Genomic DNA, 13,674 nt, shown 5'->3' with positions numbered 1-13,674 from the left:
GTGTAGCAGTCTTTGTGAGCTGAAATTGCACTCTTATAGATGAAAAGAACAGAATTTGAGTTGATAAATCTCTTTTTTTTTTAACATCAGGCATAATTGGGGACACATATGTACTCCAACACATAATACTAATATCATAATCACAAAGATTATAAATCACTGATTCAAAGAGATCACATATTATATACAGGTTGTATGTAAAGAAGGAGAATATTCACAGGTGAGGTAGGATTATGCCTTTATTTTCATTTTTAATTCTAAAAAAATCTGTCTCCATCTCATAAGTAACAAAATATGGACATATATGGGAAAAAAAACAGTGAACAATTGTGTTACGCAGTTTATGGGGAAAATACTGACAGATATTTCATAGACAGATTTGAAGGACACATTGTTATCAAAACATACTTCATCTCGCTTCCCAACCATAATAAATTGATGTTTTCTTTCAGGAACCAGGAGAAAGTATGCTGACATCAGTGTCTTTACACTCACTGTCTCAAAAAAAAGGAAGGAAAAAAAAATCTTCAACTACCTACAATGATCACACAGTCCCATCTTGTCCCAGGCAAACAAATCCAGGCTCTCCATTTCCCCAGAACTGATTTCTGTTGGCGTGCTCTAAAAAGATGAAATGCATCTGATGCAGCACAGAAAAGCACAGAGAGTTTGTCTGAGGTATGTGTATAAAGAGGGAGGCACCATCTCTCACACACTTTTTTGTTTCTTGCCCTCTCCCTCTCTCTCTCTCTCTCTCTCTCATTTTCTCATGCACACACATATGCAAATTTGCAGCATTCAGTACATGTGCAAACCCAATTACACCTACAAATGTGCAAACACACATCCCCACATATATACACACTGTAATACCTTGAGAGCTCCAAGTGCATATTACAAGAAAAACATTTTACAACGTGATAAAAAAAATAACAATAATAAAAATCCATCGGCGTGGGCTGTTACGGGGTAGAACCTTCATCAGATGCAGATGGTTGTGTTTTCCCCTGGGCCTGCTTCCCGGGTGTCTCATCAGCTTCAGGGGGGTTCTCTGGTCCTGGGGTGCAGCAGCAACCCAAAAAAGCTTTCTCAAGTTCCTCTACCATCGCTTTCTCTCCATCTTCCAGCTGCGCACCCTCCTGCATCTCCCACCTGAAGAGCACCAAAGCGCACAACATCAGCCATTTTAATACTTGTAAAAGTTAAAACAAACAAACATTAAAACCTGCTGAATGTGCTCTCCGAGGACCATGAACCCTGTTTTCTGAGCTCAACCTGGCTGACCGATGATGGCCTTTAAAAAACAAAACAAAACATCCTTTTGAGTCTAAATTGAAAAATGAGAGGTAAACACTTGTGCTGTAACAAAGGCTTGAATTCAACCCAATATAAACAATTGATCGGTTTAGGTTTACCTACTGAGCAATTTAGAGATACAAATATTAAGCTGATGTTAAGCTTTCTTGAAATGTTAAAGTTTAGATTTTTTCTTCTTATATTTGTAAAAATGTTGACATGATTTACATATATCTGCATGCAAATATTGCTTTCCATGGGAATCGTTTTACTTTGCTGAATGAGGTCTTCAAATCTGTTGGTCGTCTATGGAGTTTCCAGTGGTGTTAAAAGTTTCACCCTTGAACTAAATTTAGATATAAAAGTGTGTCTTTTGTATGTTTCAAGCAAAACAACTTTTGTGTAGACATCTGACAAAGTCATCTTCAGCATCTTTTCAACAAGTGTTTGTTGAATTGTTTATTTTTATGCAAGTCTGGACCATGCCTGCAAATCGGTTGATTTCGCGTGCATGCTGCACACCACCAAGGATCTACAAACCACACTTTCATGCTTTAGCTTCTCACATGGGAGCCTTCTTCTCATTCTTTTTTCATGCTGTGTGGGTCTGTATCACGGCAGTTTCTGCTACTGTGACACGCTGTTAGACATACACTTTTGCACTTGTGTAAACATACACTCTTGGGTATCCACGCAAAGAGAATGAAAACTCAGAGGACACTGTAAGAAATACTCAAGTATACATATACATATATATAAATATATACATATACATAAATATATACATATACATATATATATATACATACACACACACACACATATGTGTGTGTGTGTGTGTGTGTGTGTGTGTGTGTGTGTGTGTGTGTGTGTGTGTGTGTGTGTGTGTGTGTGTGTGTGTGTAAAAAGGAAATAAAAGAGAACAGCTTTTGCTTTGCTTCAGATTTTCTGTTGGTTTTTTTTCCCTTTCTGTAAGTTGGATTCTTACTGTGGCTAAGCGCTAGCATTACATCTGCCAAACCTTCCTTGTTTGGGTGACTAATTTTTAGCGGGAGAGATTACTTGATGTATCATGTTTATTCTCGATTTTGTTTTATTGCTTATACAGTATGTCTCCTCATTGCATTTTTATAATTCTTCAAGCTACAGAGTGGAGAGCTTCAATATGAAGACATCAAGGGCAGTCACTTTGTAATTCACTCGCAGTATTTCAATTGAATCCCTTGACAAGTGACTGTGGTCAATCAAATCCATATGGAGAGCTGGCTGAAGGGCTGCCTTTGAGCTGCCGCATCACACTCCATCCAAACAAGAATATCTGTCTAACTGCAAATGATTGCATTTTCATTGCAATCTTAGAGTCTCCTTTCATCCTTCCCATCTTTTCGAATTCTCACGATATCATCAAACGTGTACTATATCATATGCTATATAAAGCTGTGCTCTGTGCATGCGTGTGAAGAAGAAGAGGGGGTAAAACATACTATGTTCATTACATAGATAGCAAAAGATGAGTCTCTGGGTGCACTTTGATGAAGTTTCAGCCTCTGTTGTACAGACTGGACAATTCAGACGTTGCAGCCGCTGTCAGCGTAATATTTACCGTCTGTAAGGAGACGATCTGTTTATGCAAATATGCTTTGGCAGAAACATTTCCGCTCAACGGCGGTGTAGTCCCTCCATGTACAACTTTGGTCACGGATTCCTCTGTTCCCATGTAATTTTTCCCTCAATCTCTCTTTGCAGTCTTCGCAGGGCTAGTGGAACGTATATGAAAACAGAACAAATGGGTAAGTTATCCCTGCATTTTTTTTTTTTTTTGCTGACACCAAATTAAAATCAGCTCCACCGAATAACACTCATAAGATACAAACGCACAAACAAAACAATGCAAATGTCACATAGTGTGCAAAACAAAAGCAGCACGGGAGTGAGAGGGGGGAAACGGAAAGCTGGAGGAATGGCAGCCAATAAAGGAGGGAGCGAGGGAGGAAGGAAGACAGGAAGGTACGCTAAAGGTTTTTCAATGTTTAATTTTCAAATAGGATTAAGCAGAATGACATTTAGCTGAAGGTTACAGGCTCAGCATTGTCTTAGCTGATATTGATATGCAGGAGGCGCCCTGCTTGTCACTGGGACAAACACTGTTGATGAATGAGAAGCCTTTCCCCAGCAAGGTGTTAAGTGCAAATTTGAAATGAGAGAGAAGCAGAGGTAGAGAGAGGTATAAAAAAAAAGAAAGAAAAACACACGTACACCCGCATGCACATAAACACACACGCACGGCATTACCGTGTTAGTTGCCATGTAAACTGTCACTAGATAATGTTGCCAAAAGTGTAAATTGTTCCATAAAGTATTGGTCGGATATTAGTTGAGGCGGGTTGATCTTGTGCTGAAAATGAGTGAAAAAAACGCACAAGGTGCTTTGCTGTGTGTATCTAATTTCAACTACAACACAACAATTCCTCTTAGAAATGCATAAGTAGGCTAAAGTTGACAGTAACTTCTCTGTATCCTCATTTCGGCAAGTTTTCCCCCGGAATTTACATCTTAATAAGGGGAGTCTTACCCTTTAATTCTTATGGGCTCTGCTCATTTCTCATGTATTAATACTGGAGCTGCTGACTTGGCTCTTCCTCTGAATACAGAATAGGACACACATATTAAGACTCATATATTTACAGGATTGATGCCACGGGAGATTGCCTCAGAGTGAGATGAAAAGGCTGGCTCAGATATATTTCAATGTGAACATCGATGTAAGCTGTCCTAATCACGGGATGATGCAGGCACAAGACAGAAAGCATCTATTCTAAATTTCAGCTGATAATGAGTAGTGATGTTCAACAAATTAAGAGCATAAGCCTTTCCCAGAGATCATCAGGCGATCAACTTAATAAATCTTACTCAAAACACAACGCAGATGAAACTTTGATGTTCGACTCCAGCAAGGCTCTGCCTTCTAGAGCGGATAACAAAAAACAGATGTAAACTGTCAGGAAAAAAATATCGCTGTGGAGGAAAGAGCGGAGGGGAAAAAAGCAAGGAAGAAGAAATGATCAGCAACAGGATAATAGAGGCAGGGCTACAAGTGCAGACTATTTGAAAGAAAGTGAGTGAGCAAAAAGACAGCGTGCCTTAAAGATCACAACAGACAGTGGGCAGTGGTTTCTTTTGCAGCTGTCAGCGGGCTGAGTGGTTTCTCTCAGAGCGTTGGGTGTTTGTGCTGCACAGGGTGCCTTGTCTGCTTTGCCACTGGGACCTCTGTTTGTTTAAAAGGCTTGCCTGTCAAACAGAGAGCGCCACCGAGAGCCAGACACTCAGCTAAATGACTCTGACAGCAGCCCTAATCAGAGGCTTTGCACATTGCTGCAGGGCCTGGAGGATCCATCATAACCCAAGCCTAAATATTTAAAGTGCTAAACTTTCCAAAGGTCAGGCCTTTCCATGCATGCCAGGGCGACATGTGTCAGAAGTAGGAAGAGAGGCACTGAACAAGAGAGAGAAACAAAGACATGGGGAGAGAGGCTATGGTTAATGTCCTTCATTTCTCTTCCTCTTTTATTTTTATTCTTGTGAACTCTGCATTCATTTTAGGGAAGAAATCAGAGGCAAACACCACTTTTATTTTTTCGTTCTTTTTTAAAGTCTTGGTTAATGTTGAGATTTTGGTTTCGTGCAGACTGGTGGAAAGAAACTATGCAGAATTTAGGACTCATTTAGGTAATTATTTTATAAATTTATACAAATTAGAGCATCTTTATCGAGACGAGAACTAATTTGTAACAAATATGAAAATTTGCAATACCAAAAAAAAATCTTAATGTAAGTAACCAACTTACACATTTTAATGCTAATATCTAGTTTGTTTTTTAGTTACTTGTGAATTTTATTTGTCAAAAAAAGAAATTTTTTTAAAATCTCTCATCGTCTGAACCCCAAATCCCTACAACCAGTAGAATTTACAAATATCAGTCTCTTTATTTTTATTCATTTCTGTATTCTGAGGGGTTTATTCCTACATTATTCAAAGCTTCGTTAATAGAATTGTTTAATTGTGAAAAACATGGCAAAAAAATGACTTTTTTGGCTGTTGGCATGCTGGAGTGATAAAAACAGACATCCAAAATCCTCTCTGTAAAAACCTTTCATGTAGCCACAAAACAGAAAACGACTTTTGAATCTACTTTCATCCAAATTTCTATTCTAAAAAAACAGACAGGGTGCAAAGTTAGATAGATAATACCTGATTTGCATATGTAAACATAACATTTCAGAAAACTTGTACCATCCTTGTAATATCCTTGTAATATCCTGCTGACCTGTTATATCTTCTCTTTGGATCTTTGTAGTCAGGTTGTGAGCTACACTCTGGCAGTCACAACAAAAGACTCAGCTTCACCTAATGTCTCTTGAAAAATTAGAAATAATGATCTTTCAAAACCTGAGAAAGAACTAAAAATCAAGCTCCCAGGCAGCTGCGAGTGAATCGTCTGCCAAGTGTAAGCTGAAGTCAGCAAAGATGGATGAACCTTTCTATCTACCTGACCAGAACAGGATTTCGAAATTCAAGTTGCTACTTCTTGTTGATGTCAGAGCTTAAGGTGAGGTTTTCAAACGTTAGGGGTAGAGGTGAGGTCAGTGGATGAAATGTACAGCACATAAGGATGTATACAACAGAGTGTGCGACTTATTTGGATCCAGTGCAGCCAAGTAAAGTCCATGTCATCTCATGTTATTCTCTTGAACCTGGTTTCATTTTTGTAGCTCCAAAGACAGCACTGCAGTGCGTGATGGTGTTTGGGAAGTAGAGTGGATGGGAACACATCATTATGGAAGAGAACACAGAGTACTTCTAAGGGGTGACAAGAAGTGTTAGAGTGTTTTATTCCCTTAGATCACACTCAATGAAACTGTTCCTGGACACAAAGTAAAAAAAAAAAAAACACAACCTGAGAGAAGACAAACAGCCACTGTATGGAAACTAAGAGCAAGGCCATAGAGGTATAACAACAAAGACATGTTAGTAGTTGGTAATGGACGTTGTACATAAGAAAACTAGATCAGCGGGTGTAACTGGCAAGTTCACAATACAGGCCAGGGGGGTCGTTTCTTTGACTCGATTTCCATTGAGAAGCAAACATCCAATTCAATTTAGATATGTGCCTTAGCTAGGCCATAAGCCAGAGGGAGATTGTAACTGACAGCCATTGGACAGCTGGCAGCATTTGAATATTGACGAGACAGAGACTTGACAGAAAGGATTATGCTCTACCATCTGACTTACTAGCCACTACACTGATCCATTCTATTGTCAGATCAACTTAGTGTCAGATCTACAGTATGTCCGCATGGTGCGGTGATGCCACTCAGTATTAGACCCTACCTGAGATCCATCTCAATACAAAGTGATGTCCATTCAAAAGCTACAAGATGCTCACTAATGCAACAAGGACAAAAATACCAAAGAATAAAAATATCAAAACGAATCCATTTCCAAGTAAACACGAAATAGCAGACTGTACTTTTCAGACGCTCTACATAATACAGACCAAAAATATAAACAGTCTTTACATTATAATACTTTGGAAGATGGCCTGTAAATCTCATCTAACTCAAAACTCAACTTAATTTAGTTAGTGTACTTTCTAGCCTTGTGAGGACAATTTTGAGTTCAGACATTTAAAAGTAAAAGAGAGAATGACTCAAATTTGAATAACTTTCTTTTTTTAATGTTTAGACTTTTTTACATTTTTAAATGTGTGTGTTTATACGTGTATGACTATATGAACATGTAGTTCAAACACAGTCACGGCATGTCAAACCGTGTCTTTCACCCTCTACACACCTTGCATTTGATGGTCACAGACAACAGGGCTTTGGGCAGATCTGTGAAGGCCCTCATCCACACAAGATGACAAGCACAGACACACACCCAGACTCAAGGGCATGGATACACACATACAGGAACACACATATATGACATTTCAAACACACGATCGTCTACAGCTCCAAATCAAAACACAAATAAGATCAGCATAAAAAAGTATTTTTCTCAAATTGAAGTTTCTAAATATAGAGCAGAAGAGATCAAGTACTTTTATTTTATGATATTTTCTGACGAGTTCTGCTTGCATACATGCATCCATCCATCCATGGTTGCGCAGATCTCCTTCACTAACCATCTCCTCCACTTCTTCTGCTGAGACCTTGAAGTGTTTCTACACAGTCAAGAGACATAATACCTCTTCAAAATGACCTGGGCCTGGGTGACCCTATCTCTAGAGTTCAACCCAAACAGCTTTCAGAGCTCATATCTTTCACTTGTATCTACAAGTTACTTGAACTCCGCCACTTGAGGAAGCCACTATTCCCCAACCTAGAGTTGGCAATCAAACTTTGTTGAGAACCGCAGCCTAAGATTGGGAGGTGCTAATTCTCATCCCCGCCTCTTCAGATTCACCTGGAAACCTAAAGTGAGCTTGAAGTTGATGAAGCTAACAGGACCATTTGTAAAAAGCAAAGCCGTATCAACCAGATCAGCCTTAAAACTTCCAGAGCCCGAAAGAACTCGGGGTGAATCTCACTCGCCCTCGGGGGACGAGCCACACAAATCTTCCCAACGATTTTCTATTTTTAAATCTAAGTTCTGTGTTAAACAAATTAGATATGAAATGATTATTAATGAGTTTTCGAGCTGCTTCCAGGCAGATTTTGTTATCTTTGCACAAACTCAGGGTAGCTACTGCCTACTGTGTTCGGTGTTTGTGTTAGACTGAACTAACTGCTCCAGTTTCACACTCAACGAACAGATTGAACAGAGCGGCCTCCATATTTCCCCAATATCAGTTCAATGATTAAGAAAATGTTTTTTAAACTGCTTTTGCGTGCTGCTGAGTTGTAAAAAAAAGTGTCTATTACAGGAAAGTTACTTAGTTCAAACGTGCAGTGCTGGTGGCGATTATTGTGGCGGCAGAGGCGTCTGTATTTGCTATAAGAACAATGTATAGTAATGACCAACAATATTTGTTTAGTAAAATAATTCTTATGGTTTGGGTTGTGTATACATCACCGCGTGTGTGTTTAATGGCCTATTTTGTGTTCCTGCACGACACCACTTTATTATTTGGAGAAATAAGACTATACATCATGTGACCACATATTTCAAATCCCCACTGCATGGCAGTTTCAAGCTCTGTTCTCTCCAGTTATCCAGGGGAAAGTTTGAGTAAATTTGCAGTGGCTTAATTACTGAATAATTTAGACCATGCTCCAAATTAATGTAGACATTTCCATATTAATGTGTTTGCCTACCGATTCCACAGTTATTTGTACTGCGGACAGGAGGGTAGCAATTATCACAGCATATCATAGCAGTTGTTCTGGTATTTCAGACATCATTAGGCTGCTTGTCCACCACACTGTGACTGTGAGTGCTAGTCTAAATGTACAGTTTGGTACCTTCGTCAAACAGGCTCACTGTGCCTCTGTGGGTAAGATCTATTTTGCTCCAGGAGACAAAGGGTGAGGGACCTTGTTTGTGCTCTGCGGAGTGATGTCCAAGTTAGAATTCTTGCTCCTTGCAAATGCATTATTATATACAGCAAGGACAACAGCAAATAAGCAAGCACCAGCCAAGTCTACACAAGTGTCTGCTGGTCAGTGCAACCACTAGCTGACTGCTTCACACAGACACTGAGCTCTGCATGTGTCCCAGAAGGTTGACAGCTCTTTGCTCCTCTTATCTTCCATTCTGACCCACACCTTTTCCTTTTTTTAACAGTACCTTGCCTCTAACTTCTTTTCTTCCTCCTTAGTCTCCCAACTGTTTGGCTCTTGTTAGGAGCTTGGCTGAGCAGGCTGGCACCTTTCACTTAAACAGCACCCCAGAGGAAGTTGTAACACTGAGAAGTGTGAGCATGTGTATATGCCTTTGTGTGTGTGTGTGTGTGTGTGTGAGACCTCTCATACTTGCCACAGTAAATCATTACAGCAAGGCCCTTCATTAGGGAAGCCAACCACCTGGGCTCCTTTCGCCGATGTCATGTGTCTGACTTTCTGACACAGCTTCTCAAACTTCCCACCACATGGGGTATTATTTCAACGATGAACTGAAAACTGACTCCAAATACAGCGCTCCCTTTTTACTTGATCGTAATTTCACATTGTTAAGAGTTGTCAGTAAATGGATTAAAGACAGCGTATCCATATCTGCCTCATACACCTCATGGCCACATCCTATCCTCTTGCATGTTACTGCCGAAACAAAGGGAGACAAAGTCATATGGTAGGTCAGTGAGGCATCCATTCAGCGTGACAGATATGCAGGTACCTGTTAACAGCTCCATGGTGTCAATGTGTCTCTTGGATCAAAAATGTGTCTGCTTTAATGAGGCAAAGCGAGACATGATGTAAACATGATCAGGGAGATAAAAAAAACGACAAGTAGAAGGATGATAGACAAAGATAGGCATTTGATAACACACAGCACACACAAATCAATGGACACTTAACTAATGTAACAACAACAACAGTCAAAAAGAAATCCAAAAAGAAAATGTGCATTACGATAATGGTAAAACACCATGCAAAAGTTCTAGCACATGCCTGTGCAGATGTCAGCTCCAGACTCCTCTTAGCTGCTTTCCGTGATTATTGTCTTTTAAAGTTCTTAATAGTTACATTGTATTTAAAGCAGTGTCTATTCCCCTGGAAAATCATGTAACAAGTTCATTCGTTTCAGTCTTAGTGCACCTGTTGCATACAAAGAATCACAATGTCCTCCATTCTCTGCCTTGCCATTGCAGCCCACCACAACAAACACGCCACTCTTACTGGCACCATCAGTCTTTCTCTACAGTCCACTTGAACCTTTGGTGCTCCAGTCCAAACTTCTCTGTCACCACAAAATCTGCCACTCTTTGATTCCGTTCGAGAGTAATTATCAAAGCACGCAATCTGCTTCAGTGTCACGAGTCTGGATTTGGGTCTGCTCCGTTAAACCTCGTCACCAAATGCATAAAATATGATCCATAAATTAATGAACAGAAGATGATTCAGATAAAAAGTCAGTAGTTTTTACCCTCATCACACGCAGGCACAAACACAGAAATCAAGCACTCACTCACACTGAAGCCCCCACTGAACAGTCTACAGAGGAAAGAAAAAAAAATGTTGTCTGTTGTTATTTCACCCCAGTGTGTTACCAGGAAACACTATATTACTTATTCAATACGCTGTCACTTTTGCATATATGAACTGCAAAATCTACAAAGGAGCGTTGAGGGTTGTGAAACTGCAGCTTGCTTACATATAAAGGCCTCGTTCTCAAACACTGATGTGGCAAAACTTCTGTTCAAACCCACCAATACATACATACATACATACATAATTTTTACAGCCATATGTGAATTGCACATTTCAGCATATTATACTGTTGAAAGACTGTGTCATGGCTGTCAAGTTGTTAGTATAAGTGATTTAATGGTGAGACACAGAGTCACAAAAAAGGAAGAAACACTGGAATAAAACAAAAGTTTCTGGAAGCACATTAGAATCAAGTACAACTTCAAGGATAATAAAGGAGATACAATATAACAAAGGTACCTAAAAATGTTACCTATTCATAGTCGAGCCTCTAACTGAGCCTTTTAAAAATGTACTGAAGAACACCAAAACCCATCAGTGTTACTTCACATTTATTTTTTTTCATGCAATGATATATCATTTCTATATAGAGAGATCAATATTTCATTGAGTCATTGCGTCTCAATGGGACTACCTGTATAAATGAAGGTTAAATAAAAATGTCTTTGTGTTTTGAAACTAGACAAGATGAGCGAAGGGTGGATGTGACCAGAGACCAAAAGTCATCGCATACTCATATTGTAACACCCTAAAGTAGACTTTAAAAATAGGTTTATCGTCTTTTGCTTAAATAGGGACATTCATTTATAAAATCAGTAAGACATAAACTAGTGAAACCACTGAGATCATAGATAATGTAGACTTCCATAATTGAGCTTCTTTTTGAAACAGCAGGAGCCACCCTCTGCTTAATGTGAAAAAGAACCTTTTCACAGGACTCTATGCAGTAGTTGTTTTTTGTATGACTTTATCAGTCTCTCACACTGTTGTGGAGGAATTTTGGCCTGGTTTTGTTTACAATGTTGCTTCAGTTCATTCAAGTTTGGAGGCATCCATTTATGCGCAACACTCTTAAGCTTCTGCCACCTTTCAATCCGGTTAAGGTCTGGACTTTAACTGGACCATTGCAGCTTTTTTTTTTTATACCCATTCTGTTGTAGATTTTCTGGTGCTCTTTCTTGGGTTCATTGTTGCTGTTGCACAACCAAGTTTCAGCCAAGCTGTAGCTGTCAGACAAACAGCCTCACACTGATTCTAAAATATGCTAATATACAGAGGAGTTCATGGTCAGCCCTATGCTTATAAGATGCCCAGGTTCTTTGGCTGCAAACAAACTCATCACCCCTCCGTCACCTCGCATGACAGTTGATATGAGGTATTTGTGCTGATATTCTTAGCTTGGTCTCCATCAAACATCTCCACTCTGGTCTCGTCTGTCCAAAGCATGTTGTCCCAGAAGTCTTTTGGTTTGTTTAGATGCACCTTTGCAAAGCTAAACTGTGCTGCCATGTTCTTTTTAGAGAGAAGAGGCTTCCTCTTGGCAGCGCTTCCAAACTTGCCACACTTTTTAGTTTTTTTTTCCTATGTGCACTGTCATGACCTGAGATGTATGTCTGATAAGTAGTGCTTGGGTTTTTTTTTTGCAATTTCTCTGGGCACTACAAGGTCTGACCTTTACTGGGAAATTTCCTGGGACATCCATTCCTGGGAAGAATATGCCATTGTGTTAGCACATACCTGCAAACTGCCAAAACCTCTGCTTTTATAGAAGTGGTCACACTTGTTGATGATCAATTAATCAAGTGCACCAGCACTTATCTGCTACTTACACTCTTAATTTTAATCTTAATTTTAAGTAGTAAAAGTGTACTTTCCTTTTTTTGACTGTATAAACAGTCTAAGTGTAAGATTTAGTGAATTTTTACCAGGGAACAGGTTATTCTGAGAAACAACTGAAAAAGCACAAAATAAATCATCCGTCCTTGTGTCAGCAAATATGATACCTTTGCTTTTAAGTGTGGGGAAATTAGGTGTAGGTGTAAATTCTCACTAAAGGCCATACTGTAAATACAGGTATCCAGGCTGCATTCATAATGACATTATTAGATATGGACTCCTGTGGTTTCACTGGGCCTGCAGTGAACCGATTAGTCCAGGCAAACACTGATCTCACTTTCCTATGGTGTGTGTGTGTGTGTGTGTGTGTGTGTGTGTGTGTGTGTGTGTGTGTGTGTGTGTGTACGTATTAGTCTTTGGCTGGGGGTGCTCTGCCATTGTCTATCAGATCAGGGCCTTGTTCTCTTACCATTTCAAACAGTTCATTTTCCACCATGCTAATGGCAGTTTTAGGGGGTTAAAGAGATAAATAAATCCTCGCTGTCACCTCATTTAAAATCAAATGCCACTTAATTACAGCTGTATGTTTTTCAAACACTTTGCATAATTTATTGTTCGGTTCCATCCTAATCTCCAGATCCTTATCGCATGTGCTCTATTTTACCCCGTCTATCCTTATAATAAAATTATAATGCTCCCTCTCTCGGTTTTTTCTTTCTCTTTCTTGCTGCCAACAGCAGTGTGAAAGAGATAAAGACGTTTTTAAGTTGTTCCTCACCTTGTAGGGATTTGATGCTGTAAAGGTCTATTGTCAGCTCAGGAGAGCATACATACACACAGCCCTCTGGCAGTGTTGCTTTTCTTACAAACAAAATACAAACATTGTCAAATTCTATGAAAAGAGCAGGGTAACATCATCGCTCATGATCTGGTTGAAGGCACACATCCAACAAAAAAGGTAGAACACAAGCATGACATGTTGATTAGTACTTTTTTTAAAAACCTTTTCCTGTATCATATTTAGAAGTTTATGTTATTGACACGTATTACATAGTCCAATGTTATTTAAAGATCTAATGTGCACTAAAAAAAAGCACTAAGCACATCAGTGCCACAGTAAGTGTCATAAAGGGAGGTGGAAAGGCACTGATATGTATGTTACTTTATGAAAGTGGCCTTCAATAACACCATATGTTATCAGCATCAGCTGCTGTTTCTCTTTTGTCATAAATGCAGATAAAAGTTCTGTCTCCAGCAATGTTCCCCACAATTTAAGCCGTGTTCACATGCGCTCTGCAGCACTGAGCCCTGTGGATGAAAACACAAATGTTTGAATCAGTCAGATCAGACCTTGAACCTTGCCAGCCCCTTATAACAAAGTCTATGCAAGGT

General features: G+C 39.4%; 1 protein-coding gene across 2 annotated transcripts in view; it reads right to left on the bottom strand.

Moving 5' to 3' along the window:
• Positions 1-221: 221 nt before the first annotated feature.
• The window catches only part of kiaa0825 (KIAA0825 ortholog), a 118,817-nt gene continuing 105,364 nt past the window's right edge, over positions 222-13,674 (bottom strand). The window contains exon 23 of one of the 2 annotated variants that reach the window (XM_084945351.1): positions 222-1,152. In XM_084945351.1, coding sequence (XP_084801477.1) covers positions 963-1,152 — 190 coding nt within the window. In that variant the 3' untranslated portion in view covers positions 222-962. Of the gene's footprint in view, positions 1,153-3,017; positions 3,054-13,674 lie in introns of those variants that run through there. The other variant, XM_084945352.1, reaches the window with a different exon arrangement.

The sequence above is a fragment of the Perissodus microlepis genome, chromosome 12 (genome assembly GCF_051167445.1).
Source record: "Perissodus microlepis isolate ML-2025 ecotype Zambia chromosome 12, ASM5116744v1, whole genome shotgun sequence".
NCBI lineage: Eukaryota > Metazoa > Chordata > Actinopteri > Cichliformes > Cichlidae > Perissodus > Perissodus microlepis.
This window is presented reverse-complemented; position numbering and strand designations above follow the sequence as displayed.